Below are 14,711 nucleotides of genomic sequence, written 5' to 3'. Positions count from 1 at the left end.
CTGCCTCTAGTAACTTCCGAACTTCCTCGGCTATGGCCCTTTCCCGTTCCCGGGCGAAGACTCGTTTCTTTTGCCGAACTGGAGGGAAGGAAGGCGACACATTCAACTTGTGGACCATGACCGATGGGTCAATTCCCGGCATGTCTTCATGATTCCAGGTGAATACGTCTTGGTTATTTCTTAGAAAAGTTGTGATCGTCTGGCGTACGGGCCAACTGGCTAGTGTGCCAATCTTAGTCGTTCGTTCAGGCCATGTGTCGTTAAGTCTTACTTCTTCTAGCTCTTCAACCGGCTCTGCTAATGCTCGCTGTTTCCCGATGCACATTGTCTGCTGCTGATCCTCTATCTCTAACATGGCGACGTAGCATTCTCGTGCTGCTACTTGATTCCCCCGCAGTTCTCCAACCCCATATTCCGTCGGGAATTTGATCATTAGGTGGTATGTAGAGGTTACCGCCTTCCAGGAATTGAGAGTGGGTCGCCCGAGGATGGCATTGTAAGCGGACGAGCAGTCGACTACGAGGAACGTTATCTCCTTAGTGATCTGCTGAGGATAGTCACAGCTAGCGTTATCGCGCCCAAAGGGAAGACCTTCGTACCCCCAAATCCTACGAGTGGGGCGTTCATTGGGGACAATCGTTCCTTGTCGATCCTCATCTGCTGGAATGCTGGATAGTACAGGATGTCTGCTGAGCTGCCGTTGTCGACGAGGACCCGGTGCATATTATAATCCCCAATCTGCAGGCTGACTACTAGCGCATCGTCATGAGGATGGTGAAGTCTCCGAGCGTCATCCTCTGAAAAGTTTATGACGGGGTTGTCTATCCACGGCATCTTTGGTACTGATCCTGTGAGTTGGACGCTATGGACCATCTTGAGGTAGGTCTTGCGGGCTTTCTTGGAAGATCCGGCTGCAGTTGTGCCCCCTACGATCATTCGTATGTCTCCTATGGGTGGTCTAGGGTGGTCGTTCTCCCTTCGTGGAGCCTGTTCTTCCGGTGTATCAGTTCTTTCCCTGCTGACGAACCTCTGTAGTTTCCCCTGCCTGATTAGGGCCTCAATCTACTGCTTCAGGTCGTAGCAGTTAGCTGTGTCGTGACCGTGGTCCCGGTGAAAGCGGCAATACTTGTCTCTTGGTCTTTTGTTGGGGTCTCCTTTCAACTTTCCAGGGAAAGTCAATGCTCCTTCATCTTTGATTTGCATCAATACTTGGTCGATTGGGGCTGTTAACGGGGTGAAATTGGTGAACCTTCCAGTAGGCGGTCTGGAGCGCTTTTCATCACGTTGATCCCCGGTTTTAGCAACCTTTCGCCCTCTGTCTTGTCTCATGTCTTCTTGCCTTTCCCTCTTCTTCGGCCTTTCCTCGCGGGCCAGCAGCGCATCTTCTGCATTCATGTACTTGGTAGCCCTGTAGAGGACGTCCGTCATGGTCTTTGGGTCATTCTTGTATAGGGAAAACAAGAACTTACCCTTCCGTGGCCCACTAGTGAACGCGGCTACGAGTATTTTATCGTCAGCTTCATCAATCGAAAGGGCTTCTTTGTTGAAACGAGTTATATAGGCTCGCAGCGTCTCATCCTCTCGCTGCTTGATGTTCATTAAGCAAGCGGTGGACTTTTGTATCGATGTCCGCCTATAAAGTGTGAGGTGAACAGGGCGCTCAACTCCTTGAAAGTATTGATGGAGTTTGGTGTCAACCTACTGAACCAGACCCTCGCAGGCCCCTTCAGTGTGGTCGGGAACGCCCTGCACATGATCTCGTCTGGCACGCCCTGAAGGTGCATCAAGGTCTTGAAGGTCTCTAGATGATCGAGTGGATCTTTGACCCCATCGTAACTTTCGATCTGCGGCATCCGGAACTTTTGTGGCAGGGGGAATGAGTTGACGGACGTGGTGAACGGTGAGTCGGTCCTGTTCACCAAATCGTCGAGATCAGAAGATACTCGCCCCTTGAGTGCGTTCATCATGACCTCCATCTGCTCCTTCATCACTTGCATCTCGGCGACGATAGGCCGGGGGGGGGGGGGGGGCAAAATCCATGAGAGATGGAAGGCTCACGTTTTGCCGCTCTGGTTGGCTTAGGGCATTGCTACCTTCAAGCTTCTCCTGCTCCCTTCGCTCGGCACTGTTACCTTCCTGGTTTTGCTCCTGAAGGTTGGGTCCTACATCCCTTTGTCGTAGCTGCTCCTCCAGATCGTGGTTCTACTTTGTGAGTCGTTCTACTGCTGTCATGAGTGTTTGAACCTGCCTTTCTAATGCAGTAGATCTCGGTGGTTCGTCTTCTTGAGCGTTGTTGGTGGTAGCCATCGAGCGAGTGAGTACCATGCGACTCTTATGTCCGGGAGGTGATGATCTGGCTTAAATTTTTCGCTTTCCCATAGACGGCGCCAACTGATGATGCCGTAATATCACCAGTGAGCAACACAATCCACGCTCGCTCCCGCTAACAACCTACAAGAAGAAAAAGTGATCTCGCCGTGGGCACCGGTGTGGTGTCGACCAAATACCCTCCGACGGTCAAATTAGAACTGTTCTCAACTTTAGAGTGCTAGAGAGGGTAAATTATGCGTACCTTGATTTGCGAGGGTATTGAAACTTTTATAGTAGAAGAAAATCGACTTCCCTTCCTTGGACTAGAAGTCTTTTCCTCATGGGACTCTTCCTCTAACAATCCCAAGCGTGATGGACAAGTATTTCCTTGTAGAGTGGGTTTTTCATTAAGGCGGATCTTCTAGAATTATCTTTGTGCGAACATCCTGATTTTCCTAGGGTTCCCTCGGATTCCAAACGTGTACACCAAGTATTTTAAGTGACGCTAAGTCCTCGGCCCACGCTTAATATTGGCCCATGAGTCCGAATCCGTCAGGCCCAATGTTCCGCGATTTCTTACCCCTTCATGAGCGTAGAAGAAATGATATATTGCTTAATTGTTGCTTCACAGATTATGGTTTTACGCCACTTTATTATTATAATTATTATTTATTTTCTGAGTTATGTTATTTGTTTACTACTTACGGTTGAGCATTTGGTCTACTTTGGTCTAATTCAGTTCATTTCTATTCATTTTAGTCAATTCGGTTCACTTAGTTCATTTGGTCCATTTCAGTCCACTTCGATTCATTCAGTCCATTTTGGTCAATTTCAGTCCACTTTGATATACTTACTTAAGATTGAGAAAAGACATGTTTGAGTTAAAAGTATTAAGTATTATCAATTATTTGAGTAATATAAATTTTAATTATAAATTAAGTTTTGATTATTACGATAATCTCTTTAAAAGAATGAGAAATTTGAAACTTAAAAATCTTAGTTGTACAAAAAAAATAAGTTAGAAAAATATAATGCATAATAACAATAATTAGAAGAATATGAATCACTTCAAAAAAGAATAATATCAATAAATAAAAAAAAGATTATAAAATTAAATATTTGTAAAAATAGAAAGATATAAATCACTTTTAGAAATTATTTAATTTTTAGAAAAAATAAATTATTTACAATAAAATTTAAAAAATAAATTATACATTATACTATATCTCAAAATAATTATATATATCCACGCATAACGTGGATCTGCAACTAGTTTAAATTTTCATTTTAATTCATTAAGTTTAAATTTTATCATTTTAATTTGTTCACTTTGAAAACATTATCACTGTGCGGAAAATGCTATAAGATCTCCTAAAACAACATAGTTTTTTTATTTAAAACATTAAAAAAATATATAAATAAAATGACTTCTTTTCACGTTTATAGTATTAAAAATTGTTTAAAATGACTCCATTTAAGAGATTTAACAATGTTTTTCAAATGGCAATGGATAGAGACTAAAACCATTATGTGATTTTTTAATATAAATTTTGCCATATAAGCAAGAAACCAAGAATTATAGCTACAAAGCTATGATATGGATTCTGGAAGGATTAATTTGGTGTAATTACAAAATTTAAGGACAAAAATAAAGATTTTCAAATTTCAGTGACTAAAAATATATTTTTGCCAATAAAAAGTAATTCAAGACGACATGTCGTTTTGCTACGCCTAACAAATACACACAAAGCTGCCCTTTTCAAACACAAACACAAACACTAGGGTTTTTCAGAACCGTATCAATGGCGACGAACAGCGAAGAAGACAAGGCATCGAAGACGAAGGAAGGGACGAGCCTATTGGGCGCACCGAGCTTCACAAAGCTCGATAATGGCCGATTCAAGTGCGTGGAGACCGGTCACGAAATGCTCGCCAAAGACAAGGACTCCTACTCTAACTCAAAACGGTGCCGTTTGGGTCTCATCGACTTTGCTTTGTCCAAAAACAAGCCCCCTCTCAATATCTTCAAGCATGACCCTCTCTCTCGGTACCAAAAAGTTCCTATCTTTCTCTCTCTCTAAGCCCATGTTGTTATTTTGAGCTATTGAATTGAAAGCTATTATCTTTCTCTCTCTTTTAATGCAAATTGAAACGGGTATTGGTTCATTTAAATTGATTGTGTTCTTTTTCTGAAGAATTAAGGTTAATAAGAAAAAATTGATTATGGGTTTGTGAAAATTTATATTGGGTGTTTTTTTTTTTTTGATCCATATATGTTGGAAAATTTAACATTCTAGATATTTACTTTGATTTTTGTGGGTATGCTGATACCATTATCCATTTGATCATTTTTGTAGCTCAAAGTTGATATGTAAGCTGACAGGAGATACCATTAATAAGTCTGAGGAACATATATGGAAGCACATCAATGGGAAACGATTCCTCAATAAACTAGGTTTGTGTTTTTTCTTTTTTTCTTTTTTTCGTTGTGATTGTTTATGATCAGTTATCTTGATGATCCATTTAAGTATTTGCCTTTAGATTTTCAAGTTTTAATAAATTATATGTTCCAAGGTTGCCTAGGATTATAATATGGACTTTCTTTAATAGAGGAAAGGGAAACAGGGAAGTCAACCTCTAATGGAACAGTAGAAGAGAAAGTTGAGCAGAAGCCCAAAATGGCTTCAAAGCAAAGTACAGATGGTTTGAAGAAGAAGAAGCAGAAGGAGAAGAAGAAAAAGAAGAAGAAGAAGGAGAAGGAGAAGGAGAAGGAGAAGGAGAAGGAAGTTGAAGAGATTATCTCTGAAGTTAGAAATATGTCTGATAATGACAGTGATGCAGAAGAAGATGATTTCTGGATGCCTCCAGTGGGAGATCGTTGGGATTTTGATGATGGAGGAGATCGATGGGGTTCTGGTTCAGAGTCAGGGCAGGAAAGTGATGAGGTTAATGAAACAGGTATGTTTTGCCTCTATTTGAAACTCAAATTATGTTACTTTGTAATAGATGAGTCACTTATGCATTCTGTGAATAATGGTCCTTCACATAAATTACTTTGGATGGTAAATCAAACATTTTTCTATTAGTTTGGACTTGTTCATTGTTGAATTGGGAGCAAGACTAAAAAAGAAAATAGTTCTGTTGAACAGGCTAGGATATAAAAGATTATGATGATGAATATAAGGACTTAGAAATAATCTTGCCAAACCAGACAATGAGAAATGACTGGATGATTCTTTGAAAAGTTCCAAAGTTAATGAATAATCACAAGGGTAGCACAATGTACTGAGGACCACGTCTCATGAAGCAGATGTCATTAATATAAATCTCCCCTTTCCCTTCCCCTTGGGGCCAAAATTTACCATAAAAAAATTATTAAAGAAAAGGTTCAAAAGTTGATGAACACTTTTGTCTTCATCAAATTCTGGAAGTAAGTTCTAATGACTTGACTGCAACTACATGGCCAAATAATCTTTCTTTATGGTAGAACACTAGAACTCATTACATCAATCAATCTCCTCCAAGTTCCAAGTGAGAATTTACAAAGTCAGGGTCACTTAATTGTATATATGCTAGACATATTTGGCAAAGTTAATTGTGGTCTAATCCTGCTCAGTATACTTGCTCAAGGGAAATATGTCTAACCCTGTTCATTACATCCTTCTCATCCCTGCTTTTGCTGATATTTTTGTTTATTTATTTATTCATTTTAGGATTTGTAAGTTGTACGCACCACCCATGTCTTGAATCCACGACCTAGAGCTTATTGGCTCACTTATTGCTAAAAGTCATCTAGTCCAATGTGAAGTTGTCTTAGTTGATTATCTTTGTCTGGATAACATCGGAGCATATTTTGTTTAACTTCCAGTTGCCTATAGCCAAACCACTGCAAATCTTTTATGAAAGTTTCTTTTTCACATGGTAGTTTATCGAATTCTAGAAATCTCTCTCTCTCTCTGTTACTGAATTTGATGGTATATCATATTATCAGATGATCCAGCTGAAGAGGGCGAGCAGGAGACAGAAGAAGGCATATCATTATTATCAGATGGTCCAGCTGAAGAGGTTGAGCAGGAGACAGAAGAACTCTCTACACGGTATCTTCCTTCATCATGTGTATCTGAATCATTTTATTTTTCATTGATATGCAATGTTTTTCGCCACTGTGGGCCTTATCCTTTTTTTATTGGCTATGCAGTACAAAAAGAATGTCCGTAGAAATTGGACCCAGTAGTTTTGCTTCAAGGAAGAAGAAGAGTAAGAAGAATCACACAAATTAATCTTTATTCAACAGAATTTAGGTGCCAGTAATTCGTTGCAAAATGAAGTTTTTCCCCTTGTAGTCAATTAAATTAACTTCGTTCAGTAGCTTGTATGAAGATAATAAAAATAATTACTCTATACTCTAAAATTTTGTTAGCATTATATTAAATGGAGGTACTGTTAATTGTGCATTTTTCTCTCCTCTTGTTCCCCTTTAATTGTACACTTTTTGAACATACTTCCTTGATTAGGGAATCGAAATTCCTACCCATGTAAGAATGTAATTAAACTGAGGAGGTTAGGGATGGTATCGCCTTAGATAGGCTAGGATGAAGTAGATAGATGTTGATTGCAATTATTTGGAAATGACAATAGGAGCAAAAGGAACTAAAAAGTGACCAATCGGGTTCTGCAAGGTGAAGTATTTTCTTATCTGGCTCCTGAGTAGAATGCTCTTTGGCTACAATCTTTTGATCAAATACAAAATATTAGAATAGGTAACTATCAATTCATTAACATTATGTTGTGCCAATTTTTGTGCCCAACCGTAGATGCATAATCAAACCATCCAACAACAGACCAATATTTCACCCAAAAAAATAAATAAATTAAAAAAAAAAAAAAAAAAAACAACAACAACAACATGTCATTAACTTCGTTTGAAAACTTGGCCAATTGCCAAAGCCTTGGATTAATTCTGTCAACTGTGGTATCGGATTAGTTCTTTCACAATCATGATGGTTGCATGGACTTCTATACTAGCATGCCAGATTTGTTCCAAACTTAATGTACTGGTACCCCAATCACTTAAAGCAACATTTGTAGATTTACCAAAAGTCTTTTCCCATTTTGGAAATTTAAAAACAAACTTGAACAAATCTGGCAAACTATAAGCACTTAAAATAGGCTTCTTTTGAACAGCAGCTGCAAAAGGACCCAACTCAACCACATTCCTACATTGAACCCCATAATCCCTTTGAAGATCACTGAGGTTGTGTTTGATGCTCATTCCAACGAATGTTACATCTGAAAGGTTAAGAAACTTGGCAAGGGAAGTGGGTATTTTCTTGAAGTGTGTAAGGTGGACAAGGAGGCAATCATTTTCTGCACATAGTTTCAACAATGCAACTTTGTCACTGACTAAGGCATCACTAGTTGAACTGAATGACTTCTCTATATCTAAACCGACAACTCTCTCAAAGTTTTGACCTACATTGTTTTTTTCTGATTCCTCTACATTAAAAGTAGATAATAGAAACTTAAGGCCTTCTTCCAGCGCTGACTCATGGGTTATGACAGTTGTTCTGATGTCTCCGGCCCCTAAGTTACATGTATAAGACTTGGACATCTCTTAAAAAGAAGAGAAGAAAAAACAAAGGATAGAAGAAAATGAGAAACTAGATTAAATTGCATTGAAAACACAAGACAAGTGGTCAGTGGTGGCTACTTATAGTTATATGATATGAACCAAGCCATTCTTATCATCTAGCGCTAAATAACTCTGCTTCTTCGGTTGTAGCAATGCTAGAATTCCAAGATATAGTATGTTGGTTTTATGGGATACATTCAAAGTAAGTTGGGAAGCTACACTGTCTTTCCCTACTATACATGAACCTTTGAAGAGCAACTCCAAGAGTCACCTCCTGGTATACCGTGTGGTTATGAGAAATGAAAATACTAGTAATTTATTCAGGTTACAATTATCTCTTTCTTCTTTTTCCCCACTTGTTTCTGATAGTAATTTGAATGAATTTAGATTGTGCTGCGGTGTACCATTATGATCTCCTAGAAAACTCAGGGGATGCGACACCTTCATGTGCTGTAATGAATCTCATTCCTTGCATGCAATTTCAGTAAAAATCAGGATATTTGTTTTTCTCACGCTGGTAGTAAAAACTAAACAGCATTAATATTATCAAGGTTCATAGGCACTATTATTATTTTTATGCTTTGTGCTTACACGATCATGTGGAATGTCTTTTGTTATTAAAAAAAAAAAATGAGGAATGCCTTTTGATTCTCTATAATAAAAGAAAATTATTAATTAAAAAAAAAAAAAAAAAAGGCAGAGAGGGGAGGACCCATTGTCATTGTCATGGGTGGTCGAGAGTCATTTTGCATGAGAAAAATATATTGGAGAATAAATTTCAATTTAAGCTTATAGCATTTATATCAAATGTAATTTACTTTTCCAACAATTAAGTAATTATAGCATTTATATCTTACCTTTAAAGTAATTTCCAAAAACTTTTTCCCAAAATCTCATGCCAAATATTCAAGTTATCTTTATAATAGTGAGTCATACAAATGTATTCAAAACTAGTTACCATCGAGAGATGCACATTGTGAGGTGCCTGACACATTTTTCATACATAATTGAGCTCTTGAGTCCATGTCTTTTGCTTTGAATTTTATTTTTATTTTCTATTTAGCTAAGGAGCCCTTAGGACCTTCTTTAGCTAATTTAAGAATAATATCAAATAGACATATGTGACCAATCACGCTTAGAAAACTAAGAGTTGTTGGTGATTCCATTAAAATGAACAAAAGAAATCTTGTATACGTCTGGCATATATATAGGGTCCACATATCATTCTCACATAAGTTTTATACATCGAGCATATAAGATATTTTCCTTAAAACGGCACACTCATGCACACATATCATCCCAAGTACAAATTATCACACAACCATATGCTTGTTGTCAACACCTCTAAGAAAAGGTCATGTGTGGGGTCCATGCTGTTAAGTTACAGATGGAAAATGCTGATGGGCTAATGGCTCATATAAAAAATTATTCTAATGTCACTTAGGATGCCATGTGTACTACCATGTGTTCTAAAAAAAACCCAATCAATGTGTAAACAACACATATTTCCTATATCATTTTCTCTTGGTTTCTCTGGAAATGATCGCTTACAGGGGGGAAAAATGTTAAACCCCAGCCGACAAGAAAAAATCTCATTTTCTTGGCATCCGATAAAGCCCAGAACCCAAAACAGGCCATTTGATTTTAACTTTTTTCAAAGAGCATAGTGCCTAACAGTAACACACACTTTAACAATCCAGTATAATTCAATTTTTATGAAGAAATCAAACAAATAAAAAAACAAAATAGAAGCTTTGCCATCTAAAGTCTGAACACATTGCCAAGAATATGAGATTTTCATGGTGGCTGGAGTTTAATTCTTGGTTACGATTTATGAGTTTCTTTTTTGCAAGTGTTTGTTTATAAAGAAAGTGCAAAGAGAAGTGTTAAGAGAAGAAAAATTAGATTTAAAGTATTCAGTGGTGGCTCTAGACATTTTTTAGGGGGGTCATTCAAATTTATGAAGTTGACAATGACCTTATTGTAAAGAATATTTTCTTATTTCATCTTGATTATTAGGATGATAAGATGAGATTTTTCGCAATCTATGATTCGAATTAATATTTTTCAAGTCAACACGAGTTCTTTTAAATAATAAATTTTAGGTGGGAGATGAATCTTGTGGTATACGTGATTTTTTTATAAAAAAATTTATCTATAATACAGCAAGAGAATAAACGATAGACTCTAAGTTCATTGAGTATATTGTTCCTTAGTATATTGAAAATTAGTGTTGCTAAAATTAAATCTTGGAAATCATCAATTGTCTCTTACTATTATAACAAAGTCATTAATTATTATTGTTAAGTGAACTTTAATTATTATTGCTTAGAATATTTTAATTTATTATTTATTAGTTTTTGTCTTAACTCTTTTCAATTATTTTATTCAACAATTCAACTCAACTTTGACAACTTATTAATCTTTATAATTTATTAAGATTTTTTTTTTTTTTTTTTTTTTTTTTATTTTGCATTAATCTATCAAGATTTCAACACAATAATACAATCATTAAAAATAAAATAAAAATTGGCTTCACTTCCAACTTCCCAATTCCCATCGTTTACACTTTACTACCCACTTAATTTTTTTTTTTTTCTTGAGATTTAAGATTAACAAATTACTAAATTTTGTTGTTAGGCTTGCTATTTTTTTTTTATCAGATTTTAGATCAAATTGGTTTGCTGTTGGTTTTTTTTTTTATTTAAATAGAAAAGCCAAGATACATGTTGGTGTTGAATTGATTTGTTATTGGGTTTATTTAAGGGGGTTCAAAATTTCATTTTAGGGTGATCAAAACAAAAACTTTAAAAATATTATTATTATTATATGTAAAAATTTAAATTAAAAAAAAAAAAAAAAAAAAAAAAAAAAAAAAAAACCAAAAGTCAAGGGATTCATTTGAACCCCTGAACATTATGTGGCACCGCCACTAAAAGTATTCTGTACATGTGGATTGGGTTTTTTGTTTAGTCCACGTGACAGTCCAGATGGCATGAGAATAATTTTTTTTTTAGGCTATTAGTCATGTCAACATTTTTCACTTGTAACTTAATGGCATGGACCATTTTGACACAACACATAGAGGTTAGAGACTAAATTAACACATTTGAAAAGTTAGAGACCAAATTGACACATGCTGCAAAGATTAGGAACTAAACATATAATTTGCCCATTAATTTATTACTTTATTAGGTTCACGCAAAGTCGCGATATCAGTAATACAAGATAAACTTGGAAAGCAACACAGGAGAGGATGGGGTTCATGGCGTTTTTACAGGTGGTGGACCAAATGGACCGCAATGTTTATCACAGTCTGCTCTGTCAAGGTAGCATATTTTCTTTCAACACCACACATTGAGCTCTTTAGCTAATTTGCAGAATGAAATATATATTTTGCTGCCCCTAATTGCAGCAGCCCTCCCATCTAAATTGGCAACAGCATTCCCTTTGTAGCTAATGCCACTGTTTTGGTTGCCTTCTCATGTCATATTGAAAAAGAAGAGCAAAGTTACATCAACATAATTATTATAATGCAATAGATAAGTTATAGGCTAAACGACAGGAATTTAATGACCTGATTTTACTTTAAACTAGTATTATGTTTGTGTGATGCATGAACATAATACTAGTTTAATAAACATCAAGTCACTTTGTGCAAACACGGTATATAGTATATGTAAACTTTACCATATTAAAACATAAAATTATGATATATAATCTTGATAATTATTGAAAGTACTAAGTTAGACACTTGTTGCAAATAGAAGATAACTACTTGGTGCAACCGCAACTTCGAGGACTCGATAGAGTTTAATCTAAAGTAAATTATCTTAGTAATTACTGATAATGTAATTTTTTTTTTTTTTGGTGGAGATAAAAGATAGAGATAATGTAAATACTTATTGCAAAGCAAAGATAACCTTTTGGTGCTATCAAAACTTGTGGGACCCAACTTTTATTATATAATATTTGATTTACTACACTATCACACATAGTTAGTAAAATACGGTACGTGTATGATATAGAAAATATACGGACGTGTATAATTTGGTCATTTTAAGAAAAATACGTTTCAAAAATTCGGCAGAAAAATATGAGAACGGATAAATAACGGTACATGTATAGTATGTGTATAATACGTTTATATTTTAAAAAAACGCTACAAAAAATACGGAAATATTTGTCAAGTATTTTATTTTATAGATAAATACAATAGTTGTTCTATTATGTTTAATAAATATATATATGTATAATTGATTCAATAGAATGTAAAATTAAATCATAACTATATTATAATAAGGAAGATTCAAATACAATGGTATAATGGATGAAAGAGATTTAAAAATAATAATAACTAAGCATAAAATATAGATTACACTTACAGCAACAGTGGCGTTGGATGGCTGGATGCATAGACAAAGCCTTAAAGGCTCAATTGAAATTCTCCTACTGTAGTAGAATTGAAGATAGCTTTTTGTGTATAACCTTCACAATTGAGTATAATAGGCTATAGCCTATGCCTACACGTACACCTTAGGTTTTAGCAGCTTTATTGTTATCACTCAGTGTAATCACTTATCAGTTTATCAGATATATTCATATATTAGTCTCTTCAATCTGTTAATAGATTGACATGAGTCCGGGGAAGTAATTATCACTTTATCACTAACTTTAACAGCTTTTATCCTTTACTTTAGTTTTGTAATTACTCCGTCTTTTTTATGTCAGTGTTTCAGTCTACGTTTCTTACGTAGTCCGTATTTCACGGCAACTAAACTCCTCATTTCAATAAAACGCGTTATTTACTGTAACTTTGGAATGAAAACGTGAAACGGAAGTCATTTTGTTTGTCACGTACGCTCGCGAATGTTTCGCGTAATATACGCGTAAAAACTAACTAGAGTATCACATTATAAAATAAATATGGTATAAATTATTTTTTTTATGAGATGACATTATTTCTATCAAGGGGAAAAAAAGATTGCATTCTTTAAGAGGAAGAAAGTGATAAGCTTTAAAAATGAACAAAAGATAAAATGGCGTAATCATGCACGCACTTCATCACAAATGTCATACACAGATAATGACACTACTATACACGCGTTATCTAGGCCTTTAAGAAAGGTCATGTGTGTAGGGTTCACCCTAAAATCCATTCCTGTGTGGTCAACATCTTCTAAAATTAATTTAAAACTCTATTAGTAGGTTCTTGCAATGAAATTGGTTCATGGAATTTTTACAGGTGGTGGACCAAATGGACCGCAATGTTTATCACATTCTGCTCTCTCTACGTAGCAAATTCTTTTGCAACACCACACATTGTAGTCTCTATCTAGTTTGCAGAATGAAACATATATTTTGCTGTCCCTAATTGCATCAGCTCCCCCATCGATCTAAATCGGAAACATCATTCCCCTTGTAGCTAATGCCATTGTTTTGGTTGCCTACTCATGTCATATTGAAAAAAAATTATCAAAGTTACATCAACATATAAATATTAATGCAATAAATGGCCTATGGTTTATGGGCTAAACAACATGAGTTCTCTGACCTGATTTTCTCAAAATTTGAGGATGGTCATCAACATTTAAGAGGAATCAAAATTAAATTAAAAATATAAATAAATAAATAAATGATTGTATTTGTATTAAAAAAAATTGAATTGAGACTTTTTATAGTTTGTAATTTTAAGTTTAGATATATGATTTTTCATGTAAATATAATAAATACAAAATTAGAGTATAATTGGAATAACACTTGGCATGAAATTGAAGTGCATTGTAATCTAAAGCCTAAAGGCATTTGGCATCAAATTATATTTCTATTATAAGGAAATTTTTCACAAAATTAAACTGCAATTAGAATCTAACTTGAATTTATGATTGAGTTGAACTTTAATATATGAATGAATAGCTTGTAAACTCATTAATACCATATGGATGCATTTAAAAATAAGCATATTACTTTAGAATCAAAATAAACATGATTAAAGGCATATTAACATTCTTGCCTAAGTTTGAATACTACTTAGTATCATTTTTATATTATTGTCAACTCTTAAAAAAAATAATAAAAAAAAAACCTTGTTGTGATATTATTTGATAAAGTATGAAAATTGTTCATTCTTAATTGTTTTATTCTAGAAATTAATATATAATTTGCTACTTCTTAACTTAATTTTTATTATTTTGATGTAATAGATTTATTTCATGTTTACATTTCTTAAATAAGATATTGTAGTTGCACGATTTTTCCGGCCCAAACCCTTTTGATCAGGCCCTGGCCCAAAGCGCAACACACAATAAATGTTTGTAGAGGATGGGTGAAAAAACTTAGCCTCAGTGAACCTAGTCGGCCTTGGGTATGGAGAAGGTTGTAGCAGGGATAAAAACACCAGAATGAATATTCCCCAGAAGATTTTATTTCCTAAGTGATGAATACAGTTTTTTTTTTCGTCCTCCTCTTTGAGGGACTCTATTACATTATATAGCTCTATTATTCTTATCTGAACCTTACACTTGTTGATCATTTAAGCCCCCACTTGAGCACCTGTCCTATCAGACACCTTTATCATCCCCTTGTGAGTTGCAGTGGCCAAGGCAGTACTGTTCAGGGGTCTTTTCCTCATTAATGCGGCCAAGAGGGTGGTTGTGACACATTTAATGTGGCGGTAGCAGCTTTCCATGAGATATTTTGGGTTTTATTCTTTTTATATGCTTGGGGGATGAGCTGCAGTGGTAGGGGCGAGCTCTTGGTCTGGACTTCG

General features: G+C 35.3%; 2 protein-coding genes across 2 annotated transcripts; one reads left to right on the top strand and one right to left on the bottom strand.

Annotated features, from left to right (window-relative positions):
* Window positions 1–4,062: 4,062 nt before the first annotated feature.
* On the top strand, window positions 4,063–6,764 carry LOC126714758 (uncharacterized). The gene is made up of 5 exons (XM_050415049.1): window positions 4,063–4,357; window positions 4,668–4,765; window positions 4,921–5,268; window positions 6,302–6,407; window positions 6,509–6,764. Exons 1-5 carry the CDS (start codon window positions 4,113–4,115, stop codon window positions 6,588–6,590), a joined length of 879 nt encoding a protein of 292 aa, XP_050271006.1. The 5' UTR covers window positions 4,063–4,112; the 3' UTR covers window positions 6,591–6,764.
* Window positions 6,765–7,181: 417 nt separating this feature from the next.
* Window positions 7,182–7,921, bottom strand: LOC126702433 (uncharacterized). Its single transcript, XM_050401132.1, has one exon. The coding sequence runs from the start codon at window positions 7,919–7,921 to the stop codon at window positions 7,274–7,276; it is 648 nt and encodes a 215-aa protein (XP_050257089.1). The 3' UTR covers window positions 7,182–7,273.
* Window positions 7,922–14,711: the final 6,790 nt, after the last annotated feature.

This window comes from Quercus robur, chromosome 2, assembly GCF_932294415.1.
Source record: "Quercus robur chromosome 2, dhQueRobu3.1, whole genome shotgun sequence".
Classification (NCBI taxonomy): domain Eukaryota; kingdom Viridiplantae; phylum Streptophyta; class Magnoliopsida; order Fagales; family Fagaceae; genus Quercus; species Quercus robur.
This window is presented reverse-complemented; position numbering and strand designations above follow the sequence as displayed.

Coding starts and splice junctions, on each gene's coding strand:
- LOC126714758 (XM_050415049.1), top strand. CDS start 4,113: ATGGCGACGAACAGCGAAGAAGACAAGGCATCGAAGACGAAGGAAGGG. Junction 4,766..4,920: donor ACGATTCCTCAATAAACTAG/GTTTGTGTTTTT, acceptor TTTCTTTAATAG/AGGAAAGGGAAACAGGGAAG. Junction 5,269..6,301: donor TGATGAGGTTAATGAAACAG/GTATGTTTTGCC, acceptor TCATATTATCAG/ATGATCCAGCTGAAGAGGGC.
- LOC126702433 (XM_050401132.1), bottom strand. CDS start 7,921: ATGTCCAAGTCTTATACATGTAACTTAGGGGCCGGAGACATCAGAACA.